Source organism: Cynocephalus volans, chromosome 14 (assembly GCF_027409185.1).
Source record: "Cynocephalus volans isolate mCynVol1 chromosome 14, mCynVol1.pri, whole genome shotgun sequence".
Classification (NCBI taxonomy): Eukaryota; Metazoa; Chordata; class Mammalia; order Dermoptera; family Cynocephalidae; genus Cynocephalus; species Cynocephalus volans.
In genome coordinates, this window is record NC_084473.1 from 27,352,279 (window position 1) to 27,367,031 (window position 14,753).

At 49.0% G+C, this 14,753-nt stretch overlaps 1 protein-coding gene across 1 annotated transcript in view; it reads left to right on the forward strand.

Annotated features, from left to right (window-relative positions):
* The window catches only part of PLB1 (phospholipase B1), a 123,405-nt gene that overhangs the window by 90,833 nt on the left and 17,819 nt on the right, over positions 1–14,753 (forward strand). The window contains 8 exon segments of the mRNA XM_063079006.1: positions 502–597; positions 1,109–1,180; positions 6,889–6,945; positions 10,149–10,209; positions 10,788–10,846; positions 12,490–12,557; positions 12,782–12,825; positions 13,051–13,150. Of these exon segments, the coding sequence (XP_062935076.1) occupies positions 502–597; positions 1,109–1,180; positions 6,889–6,945; positions 10,149–10,209; positions 10,788–10,846; positions 12,490–12,557; positions 12,782–12,825; positions 13,051–13,150 (557 nt within the window).

A 14,753-nucleotide genomic window follows, 5' to 3' on the forward strand; every position in this document is an offset into this window, starting at 1 on the left:
GAAGAGCAGCCTTGTGCACCCCCAAGTGCTTCCAGAGAGGAGTCAGGTGGCCCCTGCCCTAGTACCAGCTTTGCCCAGGTTTGCCCCAAGGTTTGGCTTTGTTCTCCCTGCCAGGACCACCAAGACCAGCTGGCCGAGGGCTGGGAAGTAGCTTTCCCCAGATGGCAGGCCAAGACTCCCTCTGGGACTAGGATCTCGCTCCCTCACCCATGGCATGTGCTGGGGCATGATACAAATGTGCTTAAAAATAAGTATAGCACTGTTTTTATTAAATAAGGGGGAATTGTGGGGTTAGAAAGGAGGGTGGGGGCTGGGGGTCACCCAAAGCTATTCACCGTGGGATTCCTCTGCTCTCCCTCTCAAGGTGAGCAGGTCTTATAGGGGCCAATGACGTGGTGCACTCTGGGGGTGGGGGGTGCAGTCAGTCCCAGGGGTCAGGCTGGTCAGCTGAGGCTCCCTCTGCACCAATGGATCTTGAGGAAGCATATTCGTCTCTTTCAGAATGGGCACCCAGATACGTCCTTCTTCGCCCCAGACTGCATCCACCTGAGTCAGAAATTCCACTCCCAGCTCTCCAGAGCCCTTTGGGTCAATATGGTAAAGTACATTGGGCATCCCTGTTTCCCTGGGGTTCTAGTCTGGAGCAAAGCACCAGCCTTTATAGAATGGAGCCTTGCTCTTGGCTTCCCTTGCAAGCAAGGCGTAGAGGAGTGGGCATGTCTGTAGAAGCTTATAGAACTGGAAACATGGAGTCCTTAAGTGCTTTCCTCTGTGCCTGAAGTATGAAGAGGGACACTACATAAATGCAAGGCAGAACCTCCACATTTCAACATCTCTGTGCCAGCGACTGTGCTAGGCAGGTTAAGCCATGTCATCTCATGCTAGCTTCTCAGCAGCCCTGCTAGAGAAGTACGATGAGTGTCTGAGGATGCCGGATCCCAGAGGCTACGCGAGCAACTGGCCTAGCGTCCCACAGCCAGCAGCTGGCAGAGCCGGGGGCGGAAGCCAAACCCCCTGGCATTAAGTTCTTAGCTTTCCCCAACCACAGGAGGCTGCCAGGAATGTTCACTTCAGTGGAAAAACCCTCTCCCTCTTCTTCCCTGATCAGCTTGAACCACTGGGAAGGAAAACGGACACCTTGGACCTGTCTGCAAATATCCCCCTCACCTGCCCCACTCAGGTAATAAGGGAGGACGTGCTTTGCTCCTCTCACCCTGGCCCCGTGGTCCTCCACATGGAGGCCGGAGAGATGGGCTTTGGAGGACGGAGGGAAGTCGACGAGAATGGGAGGGGAGAGAGAGCACAGAAGGCAGCTGTTATCTCTCTGGGAAAGGGAGCAGCAGCTCGGAAGCGAGGCCTGGGCCCGAGCACAGGGAGAGGGTCAGGGAGAAATGTGGGCTCTTGAGAAGGGCAATCCGGAAGCCAGAGAATGGCAAGAGGGCTCACTTCAGCAGCGGCCTGTGGGGCGGATGGAAAGTCTGGCTGCAGGCCGGGGAGCCTTGTGAAGAGCCAGGCAGGCTCAGAAGTCATGGTTAGAGGTTGTAGAGCCTGAACTGGGCGTTCCCAGCAAGGAGAGGGTGACAGAGGACAGCAGCAAAGCGGGGAGCCGGGCTGTGTGGAGGAGGGACAGGAGGACTGGCTTGTGAGAACGGGGGCTCCTTTTATGGAGGAATATGTAAGTGGTTGTTAAACTTGATTTCAGGCCTAGGGGTGGGAGCAGGTTCACATTCCCATTGCCTTCAGCTCCTGGCTTATGACTTTTTAACCAAATAAGGCCAGGGCCAGAGAGCCCTCAGCAGCAATAAAAGTAGAGGGCCTGACCCAATCTGGGAGGCCGGGTTTTCCTCCTGGGTCAGCCTGCACCACCCTCTCCCACCCTCTGGGCTTAGCAGCGGCCACAAACGGACCCGCAGCTCCCCCATGTGTCTGCTGGGGCTCCTGAGAGAGGGGGCACCCCTGCCTGGATCCATGCTCCCTGTCGACTGCCTTTCCCGTGCCAATCTTGGGCCCAGGCATCAGCATCATCAGGACAGCAAGAATGGCAGGAGGGAAGATGTGATGGCAGAGGGCTCAGTGCTGCATCTAATGTTTGGAACAAAGGAGATAGGCACATCATGTAACAACTAGGGCAATGTGGATGTCCCCAATCCAATGGTCAGATGCTGCCCAAAGAGCCAGGACAAGGTTCTAGAGGTCCCTACTGTGTCAAGTATAAATACTTTAGTTGCTAAAGATGTCCAGGGGGCTCTATGGGAGTAGCCAGGGCGACTTGGATAGTGGGGCCATTTGGGGACTCAGAGCAATGGCTATAAGACATACAATTAGGTATTAAAATATTTTAACAATCCACACAGCCATGCTGAATATCAGCCGTGGAAGGCCCTCTCCAAACTGCCAACTCCCCTTCCATTAAATAGTAAAAGTAGTAACCCATTTCAGGCAGTCAGCATTTGCTCTTTCTCCCAGAAATCATGCATTAAGGACAGAGTTGAGCCCAGGCACTGGGTCAGGGAGAACCCTGTCACCACGGCTTCAAGGAAGCCTCTGCCACTCCGTACTGGGCAGGGAGCCCCAAAAGGGTGATGCTTCACCCAGCCCCTCAAGCCACAGTGGGCTCAGCTCCTCCCTTCTGGACAGAGCCCGACTGAGCTGTAGGAGAGCAGAGGAGAGCAAATCCAGCCTCCCGGAACCTGTCGAAGCCCAGCCCAGGAGACGCTGTTGCTAAGCAGCCCCGGAGCCCATTCCAAAAGGGTCCATCTGCTGGCTAGCCCAACTGCACTGCATGCAACGTAGCATTCTGCATTCCTCAGGTCCCATCTGCTCCTTCCCATGTGCCTTAGAGGGATATAAAAGTCCACCAGCAGCTCAGTGTGAGCAGATAGGGGCCAGGCAGCACATATTTTTGTCCTAGCTGTGTCTAAACATAGAGGCAATAGACAGGACGCAGCGGGTGGAGGAGGCCGAGATGGATGTGAGCACTGAGGAGCTTTCTCAGCCTCCTCTCTTCTCCCCCCGCATCCCCAGTCAAACTGCTAGTACATTCCACTGTGCCAGGTAGAGGAACTTAATAGCATTTCACGGATTTCTGTTGTATGTCCAGGTTGGACAAATTATTTTATAGCCAACTTTTGATGGCCACTCTGTTGACTGTGCCCATTATTTCTTCTCTGCCTTAACTGGCTCTGTGCCCACTCTTTCCTGAACCCCAGGGCAGCGGGCCGAACCAGCTGGAAGGTCAGCTCTGTCCTTTTCAGCTTTTATTCTCCCTGACCTCTCTGAAGCATTTGTCAGAGGAGACCTTCTCTCCTGTGAAATTCCTTCCTTCCTGGATTTGTGGCCACTAGACCACCTCAGTTTTTTGGTTTTTCTGATTGCTGCCCCTTCTCATCTCTTTTAATGACCCTCCTTCCTTCTCCCAACCTCCAAAATGTGGGCATTATCTAATTTTCATGTCTCAACCCTATTCTCTTTTCTCTCTCTCCACATCCCCTAATTCTGAGATTTATCCTTTTCCAAGATTTCCTGTTAAATTTCTTCGCACTGGATTCCTTTATCTCTCAATCCGTGTCTTCATTTCTTCTTCTCCAAACTCCAATCCTATATTTCCAACACTTAAAAGATGTTTCCCTTTGGATGCTCTACACAGTGTAAAGTTACCCAAAAATCAGGTTAAATGTATGATCAGGGAATCAACAAAGTAGGAAACCAGAGGGGGGAGGGGGTCCTAAAATAATTTTATGTATTTCATCCTATCTTTTATCACGAGAAAAAGCAGAAGTTTGTTGGATTCCCTTAAACTTACTTTATTGTTTAGCAGTGTTTCTATTTTGAGTTACATATGGGGACACTATTATCTTTTTAATGCTCAGAGCTTCTAAATCTCCTAATTCTCCTCTGACCCCACCACCACCTTAAACTCAATAAACATTCATTCAAAATTATTTTGTAAGCAAGGAATATCTAAATAAGAATGAAATATTTGTCTACCCAAACTCTCTGCTCCTTAGGTCTTCCCTATTTCTGTTGGTGTTATTGTGGATTTCAGGTAATACAGCTGTGAGATGTCAGGCACTCTATCTGATAAGATTCTTCCCAGTGCCCTCCCACCTGCCCCTCTTCCCATACCCAGTGCTACCACCCTGCCTCAGATCCTCACCACTTTCTATGCTAAAGGTCATCTAGTCCTACCTTCCCATCATTAAACAACAGAGAATTATATAAGCTAAGGATCTCAGCAGGGAGAGAGCCTTTGAATTCTGTTGATGCAACCTCTCGTATAATAACTGAATTCTTCTATTACACCTCTCCCAATGCATCACTATGCCTCTGCTTAAACTTCCACGCTCTCATAAGGTGTGCTTTCCAAACTGCCAAGTGGCTGCCCATTGACAGCTTGTGAAATCAAAGTAGGTAAGAACAAGCATGTTTGGGATGGAATGGAATGGTTCAGAAAATAGCAGAGGCGTTCCATGAAGTACTGTTATGTCCTCTTTCCTCCTCCTACCCCTGCTGTCAGTCTTCTCCTCAGTCCCCTGAACCATCTACTACAGACATGATGACCAAACCCTGCCTCATGTAGGCATTTCTCCTTGGAATGTGTCCCCCTTGAAGTTGGTGACTGTGCACTCCAGTTTGATCCACCAGCACAGAACAGAAGAGAATCAGTCCACGGTGGAGCAGTAATGCAGCTGGGATGTTTATGACCATGTCACATAGCCGCTGACTCCCTTCACTGACTCACAGCGGGTGCTGGTCTGGGCTCCGCCTCCCCAGGTAGTCCACAGCTGGAGTTGGTAGAACGGTCTCCTTGCACTGGCATTCAGTTGGCTTTATTTTCTGCTTACTGGTGCTCCAAAGCTATCCCTTGAGAGCCAGACAGACTTAATCAAATCCTTCTTCCACTTCATCTGCTTGACTCCAGGCCTTGGGGCATGACTCATGCATGCACCAAGCAGCCAAAGGTCAATACAGACAAGCCCTGGGCACCCAGCTTGTCTGTCTGCCACTGCCCTGGCCTCACTCTCCATTGCTTTCCAGTGTCTCCTTGACCTCCGACCCCTTTAGTCTGCCTTCCCTCCCCCAACCCATGGATCATATGATTAAATAGATATGACCAAATAGACTCTCCAATTTGACTCTCAGCACCCCTAAAAGGTCTTTGCCCTCTGGCTCTTTGTGTGCATCAAAAAATAGCGTGTCCAGTAAGGGCAGGAACTGCTGAGGAATTGCTGCACAATCTGGGGATATTTGTACTCAAAAACAAAACTCAGTAGGGAGGTGGGTCTGTTACTTATAGAACGCTCCTAGATTGCCCTTGTCTGGTGGTGAACACTCAGGGGACGCTGATCAACATCAGCCTGAGATGAGCTTCATTAGCCAAGTAGACATGCCATTGGAAGCCTTCTGTCTTGACTGTGCTAAACAATCCACAGTACACTTCCTGCCCTTGGCCCTGAGTGCTTCCCCGTGAAAGGTTGTCCTCCAGCCCATGTTTCAGAAAGAACACTGAGACTCGGAGGAACCAGAAGACTTATCAGGCATCCAGGGAGCCAGCATCTGTGCTGGGAGTTGAGTGCTTTGTGCATGTAGACTTTGTCCTCCAAAGGGCCTGCTGAGTCCCTCTCTTCCTCTCCCTCTTTGTCTGACCAACAGTGTCTTTTGTTGGCCTGACTCCAGTGTGAGGAATGGAATCCACTGAGAGGCTGGTCAGGTCAGGTCTGGCCTCATCTCTGCATTCACTCGTGGCTCTAACCTAGAACAGATCCCTTCCCCACTGTGGGCCTCAGTTGCTTCTCACCTGTAAAGCGGAGGCACTGGGGGTTGCAAAGTCAGATGTCTACAATGCCAGGCAGGAACACGATTGTGCTCCTGGGGTCAGTTGTGAAACGAGGAATGCTATGGCCAGAACTAAAGAGGGCACGTGCCTTCTGAACACAGGGACACCCCCTCCCCTCTCACTTTCTCCTCTTCCTCTCCCTCCTTCTCCTATTTCCATTGTATTCCCAAGTTTTCCGACCACGTCCTTTCTACTCCACGGAGCACATTTTGTGAGAGTGTCCACAGCTGTGGGCCCACTTGGTGTTTCTGATCTGGGTTTTATTGACTTGATCCTCTTCCAGTTTTATATTTTCTCATTATCTTGCTTTCCCCGTGTTTCTCCTTCATCCGCTTCCTTCTTCTTTCTTTGATTAACCCATCACCTGCAAGTGGGTGGACTTGGATTCTTGTCTGAGCTTGTGTGAAAATTGATTGTGAAATAGATAGGCGAGTAGGAAGTGAAGAGGATGTTTCACAAGGAAAAAAATGACCAAAATACAGGAAGCCAACCTAAGGGGATAAGACACAGAGTTCAAAGGAGGCAGAAAAACAGCAATAACAACAACAGATACTAAAATATGTTGATAATCATAACACTTCCTGGGAGAGAAAAATGCTGCAATGTGGGTTCCTTGCCAGAGAAATTGTAAAGGAAAGAAAACACATAGGTCTGAGGGCTCAGGAGATGCTCAGTTGCTAGAGTGAAAGCAAAAGCATGGAGCCCAGACTTGCACACGTAAGGAACACTTTGTAGGCCTTCTATTGCACATCCCTTGCCAAAGCTGTTATGTAAAACCCTCTGGGGAATGAACGAAATTATGTTTATGTGGGTACTTCAAAAAGTTTGTGTAAAATATGAATTGTTCCACTTTTTGAAGTACCCTCCTATAGTTTTTTCTACTTAAATGCAGAAGAATCATGTTAAATAAATCCAGAAGGTAGGATTGTTAGTTATTGTTCCTAAACAAACTTCAGGTAACCTCTCCCTGTGGTTTCTTTTTTGTTTGTTTGCTTGTTTTGGTGGCTGGCCAGTAGGGGCATCTGAACCCTGTGGTTTCTTTTCTCTCTTAGAATGAGCCCTTCCTGAGAACCACCAGGAACAGTAACCACACATACGCCTCCAGCCAGGTAACCCCGGACTCCCCTCTGCCTCTCTCAGACACAAACCTCCACCTGCCAGGGACTCAGGGCGTGGTGCAGGATTCAGAGTGTTAGCTTGAACAGAAATGTACCCTTCTTACATACTGGAGATCGGAATGTACAAAAAAGGCTCCCAAACCATGAAGCCCCAGAATTGTCTCAACATGTTCTCAAGTTGCTTACCTGACGTCAGCAACCAGCCAGAGGAAGTGCCTGTGGATGAGTTTTGTTTGCCCTTTGCCATCCTGTGCTCACAGCATCATTTCTGATTAGGCAGCTCAGCCTTTCATGAAGGGATGATGTGGAGGCAGTGGGTATGATGTGCATTCGACTTCCTGGAAGCTGGAAGCCAAGTGGGAAGGAACCTCTGTTCCAGGGGCGGGGCCTAACAGGAAGCTGACGCATGTTGGTCCATGTGGGTCCCCCGGCCTTGTTTGATTCAAGTCAGTGGAGAAGATTCAGAGCCCGTGGCTTTAGGGGCTGCTTGATCTTGCTTCCTGTCATTTTTCCATTTTCTCATTACCTTGCTTTCCCCTGCTTTTCCTTTATCTACTTCCTTCTTCCTTCGTTGATTGACCCGACTGGGTAGATCTTGACTTCTGACTTCAAAGATGGCCTGGAGGTTACTGGACCACACCACGCCTGGCAGGACAGGCCTGATCCAGGACAGGGAACAACTGCCAGTTTCAGTTTCACACCTGTGGTTTGTCCAGTCTTAGGCTAGGGGCTGGAGGGGATTCAGAGAAGTATCAGGCATAGTCCTAACCTGGGGGAGTTAGAGTCAAATAGAGTCTCACAACTATTTATTGAGCATCTCCTACGTGCCACGCACTATTCCAGGGTGATAGAAGAGTAAACCAGACTGATAGGTCCCAGCCCTCATGAAGCTTACAATCTACTGAGGGAGACATCCAATAAACAGCTAAACACAATTAATTCAGCTAGTGATGTCAGTGCTGAGGAGGGCGACGTGGCCCCAGCGGTGGGGCCAGGAAGGGTGGTAAATTCAAGCACATTGTACAGGCCAGGCCCCTCTGAGGAGGGAGGCTTGGACTGAGACTTGCATGATGGAAAGGTGCCGTCCCAGGCAGAAGGACCAGGGAGCACAGAGACTCAGAAGTGGGCCTGAGTTGGGTGTCTTTGAAGGAGAGAAAAAAAGGTCAGAGTGGTTGGGGGCATGTAAATAAGGTGGAGAGTGAGGGAGATGAGACCAGAGTGGTGCTCAGGGACTGGATCACACAGGGCGTCAATCCCTGAATAAGAGGGTTAGAACTTCAGATGGAGATAGGTGGAAGTTTTAGGAGAGAGTAGCATGACCTGGTTCACATCTTTGAAAGATCTCCCTGACTGCTATGTGGAGAATGGATTGGGGATCAGCAGGACCGATTGGGGAAAAACCTTTCATAAACCAAGTGAAGAGTTGAGACTAACCTACGTGAAATTTATGAAGAACTGTTAGTTTCCAAACTCTGGGGTATGAGCAGTAACAGCTTCGTGGCTGGGGGTTATGCCATCTCCAGCCTCTCTGGATTCTCCCAGGCTCACAATAGCCCAACAGAAGCTTGTCCTGGTTGAACCAGTGACCAAATTCCATTATAATTGAAATGTCAGGTGCATCTTTTCAATCGAGCATGTGTTGAATGATTTCACGTTCATTCATTGGATCCCTAAAAGGAGTAGGCACTGTGCTGAGTGCTGGTAGGCTGTGGTGAGCAGAATGGGTCTGGGCCTACCCTCTTGCATCTTCAGTCTCCGGTGTCTTTGCATCTGCTGCTGGACGAGTTAAATACCTAGGCCTAGAAGGGTTTTTTGTGCGTATGTCTGTTTTAATAGCTCACTACTTAAAGTAGCCACAGAGAAGCAACATGAACATTACCTGGGAACTTAGTAGAAATGCAGAGTCCTCAGCACCCTCCCAGACCTACTGAATCAGAATCTGCAATTTAACAAGATCCCCAGGGGATAAGGATGCACTGGTTTAGAAGGCAGCACGTGGTTCTTCCCTCGTGAGAGATGCGTGTGCTCAAATTCCAACCTGTGTCTGTTAATTTCCACGGAACGTGCTTGTCTCTGGCTCACCAACTATCTGAGATATTTCTAATGTGCTGATAGCTGTATACATTTTTTTAAATTGCATTTTCCCTGAGTATTTTTCATCTGCACACAGCATGTTCTTGATTTCAGTAAACCTTCCTTCCAAACAGAAGAAGAAATCTGTTAGTGTGATGAATTGAGCAGTCCCTTGGAATAAACTATCCACTGGATTAAGCAGATAATATTTAAGAGAAGTTTCATTTTTGCTCCCTCATGATAGGGATATTTTAACAAGACTTAATCTTCATCGTCATCTGACTGAACAGATGAGATGAGCTTTCAAAGCCTCTGGCAACCAGACTTCTGGAGAATCAACCAACCTGTTTGTGGAGTTCTAATATGCACTCAGCATGCAGATATTTGGGACTTTGAGAAGAGATTCTATTCCTCCCCAGGTTTCTGGTACTAGTACTTTCTATGCCCTCCACTTCTCACCATGCCTCCTCCCCTAGGATCTGGAAAATATGCTCTGTATCACAGAGACAAGGAAAGTTGACAAAAAGTATCCAGGGTGACAGGCATTAATTTATACACGTAGAATGATTTGGTGGCTCTTAAATTAGATATACAAAAAGATGTACAGAAACCAAGAGCTTTGCAATTGTAAAAATTTTATGTTATTTTGCTAAAAATATTTTAACTAATTATTGCTTGGGCCCTAGCATTGTAATTAGTGTCAATTAGCTTACAGTTAAACAACCACCCCAAAACACAACTATAATCTGTCGTATTAGGCATCCAAATCCTGTGTTCCTTTGGGAGAACACCTGTAGTGTGACTTCATTGCTTTCTCCCCTGCTTTGGATGGCTGCTGGCTCCATTCCAGGTGTAGATAAGTTGGGATGGGAACGGCGGTGTGAGGAACTTGTGTGTGCACGTGCACTGTGTGCTGTGCGTAGGGGTGGGCAGACGCCATTCCTCCCCTTGAATTTCCCTCTTAAAACCCCTACAGCTAACAGCTCTTGCTCTCACATGATCCCCTACAGTGACGTGTCTCTAGCCTCCACAAACATTTTCTTGGTTAGTTCTTCTTGGGTTGAAGCTCATCTCTCTGCACAATGAGCATTGGGCATTATGTCTTTCCTCCTTTGATTTAGGGCTGGGGCAGTGACTTCCAGTGTAAGAAGGGGAATCCTTCCAATCCTGTTCCTACCTCAGGTGAGTGAAAACATCATCATCCCCTTCAATTAAGGGCCTTGCTAAGTGTCACTTGGGTGGGAAACCCTACAAATGTACTGTGGAGCTTTGAGCAGACCTTGCTGATTCTCATGCAAGGCAGACCGAGATCCTGGGAGGTCCACAAGACACTGGCCTGCAGCCATAGCTGCACTCCCATGTGAAGGGGCACAGGCCTCTCTACCAAATCATACTTCTTGTCTCATTGTAGTCCCAAAGTCAGCCCCTCAGGCCTCCCTGCCCAGTGAGGTAGGTACAGTCAGGGATTGGAGTCCTATCTGCCTATGCTCCATGAGCCCTGCAGCTGAAACTTCCCCAGACCACCCAGTGTGAATTGGGCTCCTCTCAGGATGGATGATAGCCATTAAGCCCATTTCCTTCAGTGTCTTGTTTGCTGTGAATAATGAATGGAAGAGGCAAAATTGTTAAGGCCTCAGGCTGGAAACAGTGACACTGGGGAGCTGTGGGCCTAGGGCAGAGCCACAGATTCCTGGTAAAGTTGACACTGTAAAAGATGAGGCTACCACTCCACCATCTCTCTTCTTGCCTGTCTCCCCTAGTCCACAAGCTCCAACCAGCAGACATCAAAGTTGTGGCCGCCCTGGGTGACTCGCTGACTGTGAGTACTGAGCTGTGAACCAGGGTGGGTACCTCGGAGCCCAAAGGCCCTGTGCAGAATCAGCTCTTCCTCAACACTAGCTTTGCAGTCAGCATTTAGCCCACATTACTGAGGGCCAGCCTGCGCCAGGCACCGCATGAAATGCTCTGCAGCTCCACCCTCCCCAGTCCCGCTCCCACCCCACCTCCTCCATGAGGCTGCCCCTCAGTCCCCACTGCCCCACTGTTTCCAGGCGTTTTACCGGTGTGTTAAGGCACTTGTCCAAGTCTGCCTGCCTTTATCAGGGGGCTCATCTCCATGTCCTCAGACTCAAAGAGTGGTAGGTCTTACCCACACACTGCCCAATGCCTCCCACCCCATTTACGGACATGTTGTTTGGGGCAGACGGAGCCCAGTTCATGGTCCATAGCACAGTCTTGCTAAATGAATTGCATTAGCCAACTATTTAGCCATTGCTGTGTGTGCACAAGGGGAAAGAAATATGAGATACAGTCATGAGATACAGCCAGAAACTTGTCTGGCTGGGAAAACAAGAAACTTAGGTAGAAGGAGATGCATAATCACAGAGGTGATATACAAGTCTTTTAAAATAGGATATTCATTTCTGTAGAAACAACCACCACCTCCGTGTGTGTGAATGTGTTTTCATTTTGGTATAAATATGGAAAACACTTTGGAAGGGCACACCCCAGGCTGTTAACCATTAATTAGCTCTGGTGGTTTGTATATGTGGGTAGGGGCGAGGAGGGGATGTGGAATCTGTGTCAGGTCAGGATTCTTAAGGTGGGGTAGATTATTCATTTCTTTTAAAACTTTGTATTGTTTCACTGGTTATGATGAACATATGTTACTTTTGTAGATTTCAAAGAGGAGTTTCTTCTTCTTTTTTTTTTTTTTTTTAAGACATGGCATTGAGAGAAAGCTTTATAGAGGAGGTAGGAACTGATGAGGGACTTAGAGAATGAATTAGAGACTTAAGGGGCTGGCAAGGAGGAAGTCCAGCATTGCAGGAAAGGATGCAGTGGATGGGAACAGAGCAGACCAGCCCAAGGCTCTCATGCTTCAGAAGCCATGACAGATAATTCGCTTAGACCTGAAGGCTTGTGTGGACAGGGAAGGACGAAGGAGAAGCCAGATTACGGTGAGCTCAGTACACTGATGAAGGGGTTTGGCTTTGATCCTGAAGGTAAGGAAGACTCACTGAAACGTCAGAGTTGGATGGGGGTGGGAGTGCGTGAAGAAAGAGGTGTGCTCAGAAGAGCAGGTAGGCAGCCCTGCTGGCAGGAAGGGGACAGAGACTGGAGACTGTGAGGTCAGGTGGAGGCCAAAGTGTTATCCGTGGCAAGGAGATGAGAGTCTCAGCTGGAAACATGGCAAAGGGAACAGAAAGAAAGGGACGGGTGCTAGGAAGGTTGGGAAGGAAGAATGACAGGACTTGGTCATTGGCTGTTGGTAGAGGACTGGGGAAAAGAATGTGTCACCTTAAACTCAGTTCAAGGTGGCCTGGAGAAAAGGCAGTAACATTTTCAGAAAAGGCAACCCCAGTCCTGGCTGCTACGCCAGGGTCAGAGGGCCTCTCGTGGTGCCCTCAGCCTTCTCCCTGGCACAGCCGAGGCCTGGAATCTTCTCTTTGCTTTTCGTAGACAGCAACAGGAGCTCAACCAAGCAGCTTCACTGACACATCCATCCCCTGGAGGGGATTCTCCTGGAGGTGAGGATGCTCTTGGCTCATTCTCTATTGATGACGCTCCCCCCAAAAGACTTGAGTGGTGTTTCCCCTCTTACTTCACGAGGAAACTCCCTGATGCTTATGTTAGCCCTGAGGGTGACGAGAATGGTGCCCCAGGGAAGAATCTCTGGTTCTGACTCACCCATACGGCAATACGTGGAGAAGCAGCTTGGGCGATTTTAACAAACACGCTTTCTTTTTCACAGCATTGGCGGGGATGGGGTCTTGGAGAATCACACCACCCTGCCCAGTAAGTAGCAACACTGAGACACAACATCGTTATGGCCATAGCAACCCCCTGCTGAGGCCAGGGCCTCCCTGTTGTAGGAGGGGAAGAGAAGGTTATCTGCAAGGAGGGAAGTCAGCCAGAAGCCTCCTGCCCCGCACCTGTGCCCGAACACCACAAGCCCATCTCCGTTCCCCTGGGGCTCCTGCTGCCTCTCACCTGTGCTGTCTGCCTCTTCCCTCTTTAAAGACATTCTGAAGAAGTTCAACCCTTACCTCTTTGGGTTTTCCACCTCTACCGTGGAGGATTCAGCAGGACTAAATGTAGCTGTGGAAGGGGCCAGAGCTAAGTGAGTAGGTGTGGGCATGGGACAGGGAGTGGAGGCCAAGCTGAGAGATCAGGGTGGGGAACAGGGGAGGAGAGAAGGGGAATGTCTGGAAGCCTGGTCCCAGGTGGGCAATAATAGCTGTGCATGGAGCCCTTCCTACTTGCTGGCCCTGGGCCAAGCCCTCCACATGGATTATCACATGTAATCCTCACACCCTTGGACATTGGCACTGTTATGAGGACACTGAGGCTTATAAGGTTTCCTGAACAGCCAAGATTACCCAGCAAGTTATCAGAGGAGCCAGGATCAGACCCTGCCTGAATCCAGAGCCTTCACTCTGACCACTGTGCTGTTACTGCCTCTCCAGGGCAGTAGGAGGAGCACATCCACCCTGGACCCCCAGGTACTGTCCCTGCTGGGTCCAGCCCACCTCCTGACCAGCACAGGCACAGGTCCAATGTGCAGGGCAACTGTCAGCACCTCAAGAGCTCAGTGCATGACCCCGTGGATGTCTGCCCGTCCTTTCTTCCCCCCTTGCCTCAGAACCTCGAGTCTGTGACCCTGAAAAAGCTGTATTCTGCCACCAGGGTGTTAGATGTCAGGGCCCCCAAAGCATGGTGGTGTTTGTTTTTACTGGGCTTTCTGTTGTTGGCAGCAACCCGGATAATTAAAGCTGAAACGGCCGACCGGGTTCATTGATTCTCTGCATGGAGTGTGCTGGGTGTTTGCTTTGTAGAAGAGTTGCTACGCTCAGATCACCAGGGAAACGACACTGGCTTGACTCACTCTGTGTGTAGGGAACGTTCCTTTCAGAAGCAGTAACACGGGACCCACGCTCAATTTGTGTTGCTGAGCCATAGGAAGCGATGTCAGTTCCTCGACGTCACAGGCAGGAAGAACTTATTTTCCTGCAAAAACTGGGCTTCACAGGGTCATTATACTAACATCTAAGAACTGCTATTATGGTTGATAACTATTATTATCATCATCATCATTTTATTATTATTCTACAGCCCAGGCGTCATTAACCAGGGGTTGGTTCCTCAGTCTGCTGACGTTCACGCCCCTTTCCTCCTCCTCACTTCACTTCTCTTGAAGCCTTTTCTGTTTTATTGATGTTTGGCGCCTCCACCAGAACAGAGTTGGCCCAGGGGGAAGTAGTTGAGACATGCAGCTTCTTGTTATTACCTCTGATGTCCAGTGTTAGGGAAAAGGTGAGGAGTCCATTGACTCAAGTAAGTTAGTTTAGGGAATAGTTCTATGACTTTTCTTTATCTCCACTCTGTTTATTAGTGTGGTTAAGGATGAGCTCACCTAAAGAGAAAGATAAATACCGTAGTAGAACACCTAAGATCATGAGGTCTCGGGTCAGACCATCTGTGTCTACATTCTGGCTCCAGGACTTGCTAGCTGTGAGACCTTAGGCAAGTTGCCTACCATCTCTGAGTCTTAGTTTCCTCACCTATAAATAGGGATAATGATAATACCTTCCTTTCATGGTTGTCATAAGGATTAAATAAGTAACCCATGGAAAGAATTTAGTACAATACGTTATACACATGCACACAAGAAGTTTACCATTATTAGGATATTTAGTTTTAAAGTTTTATTCCACATCTAACTT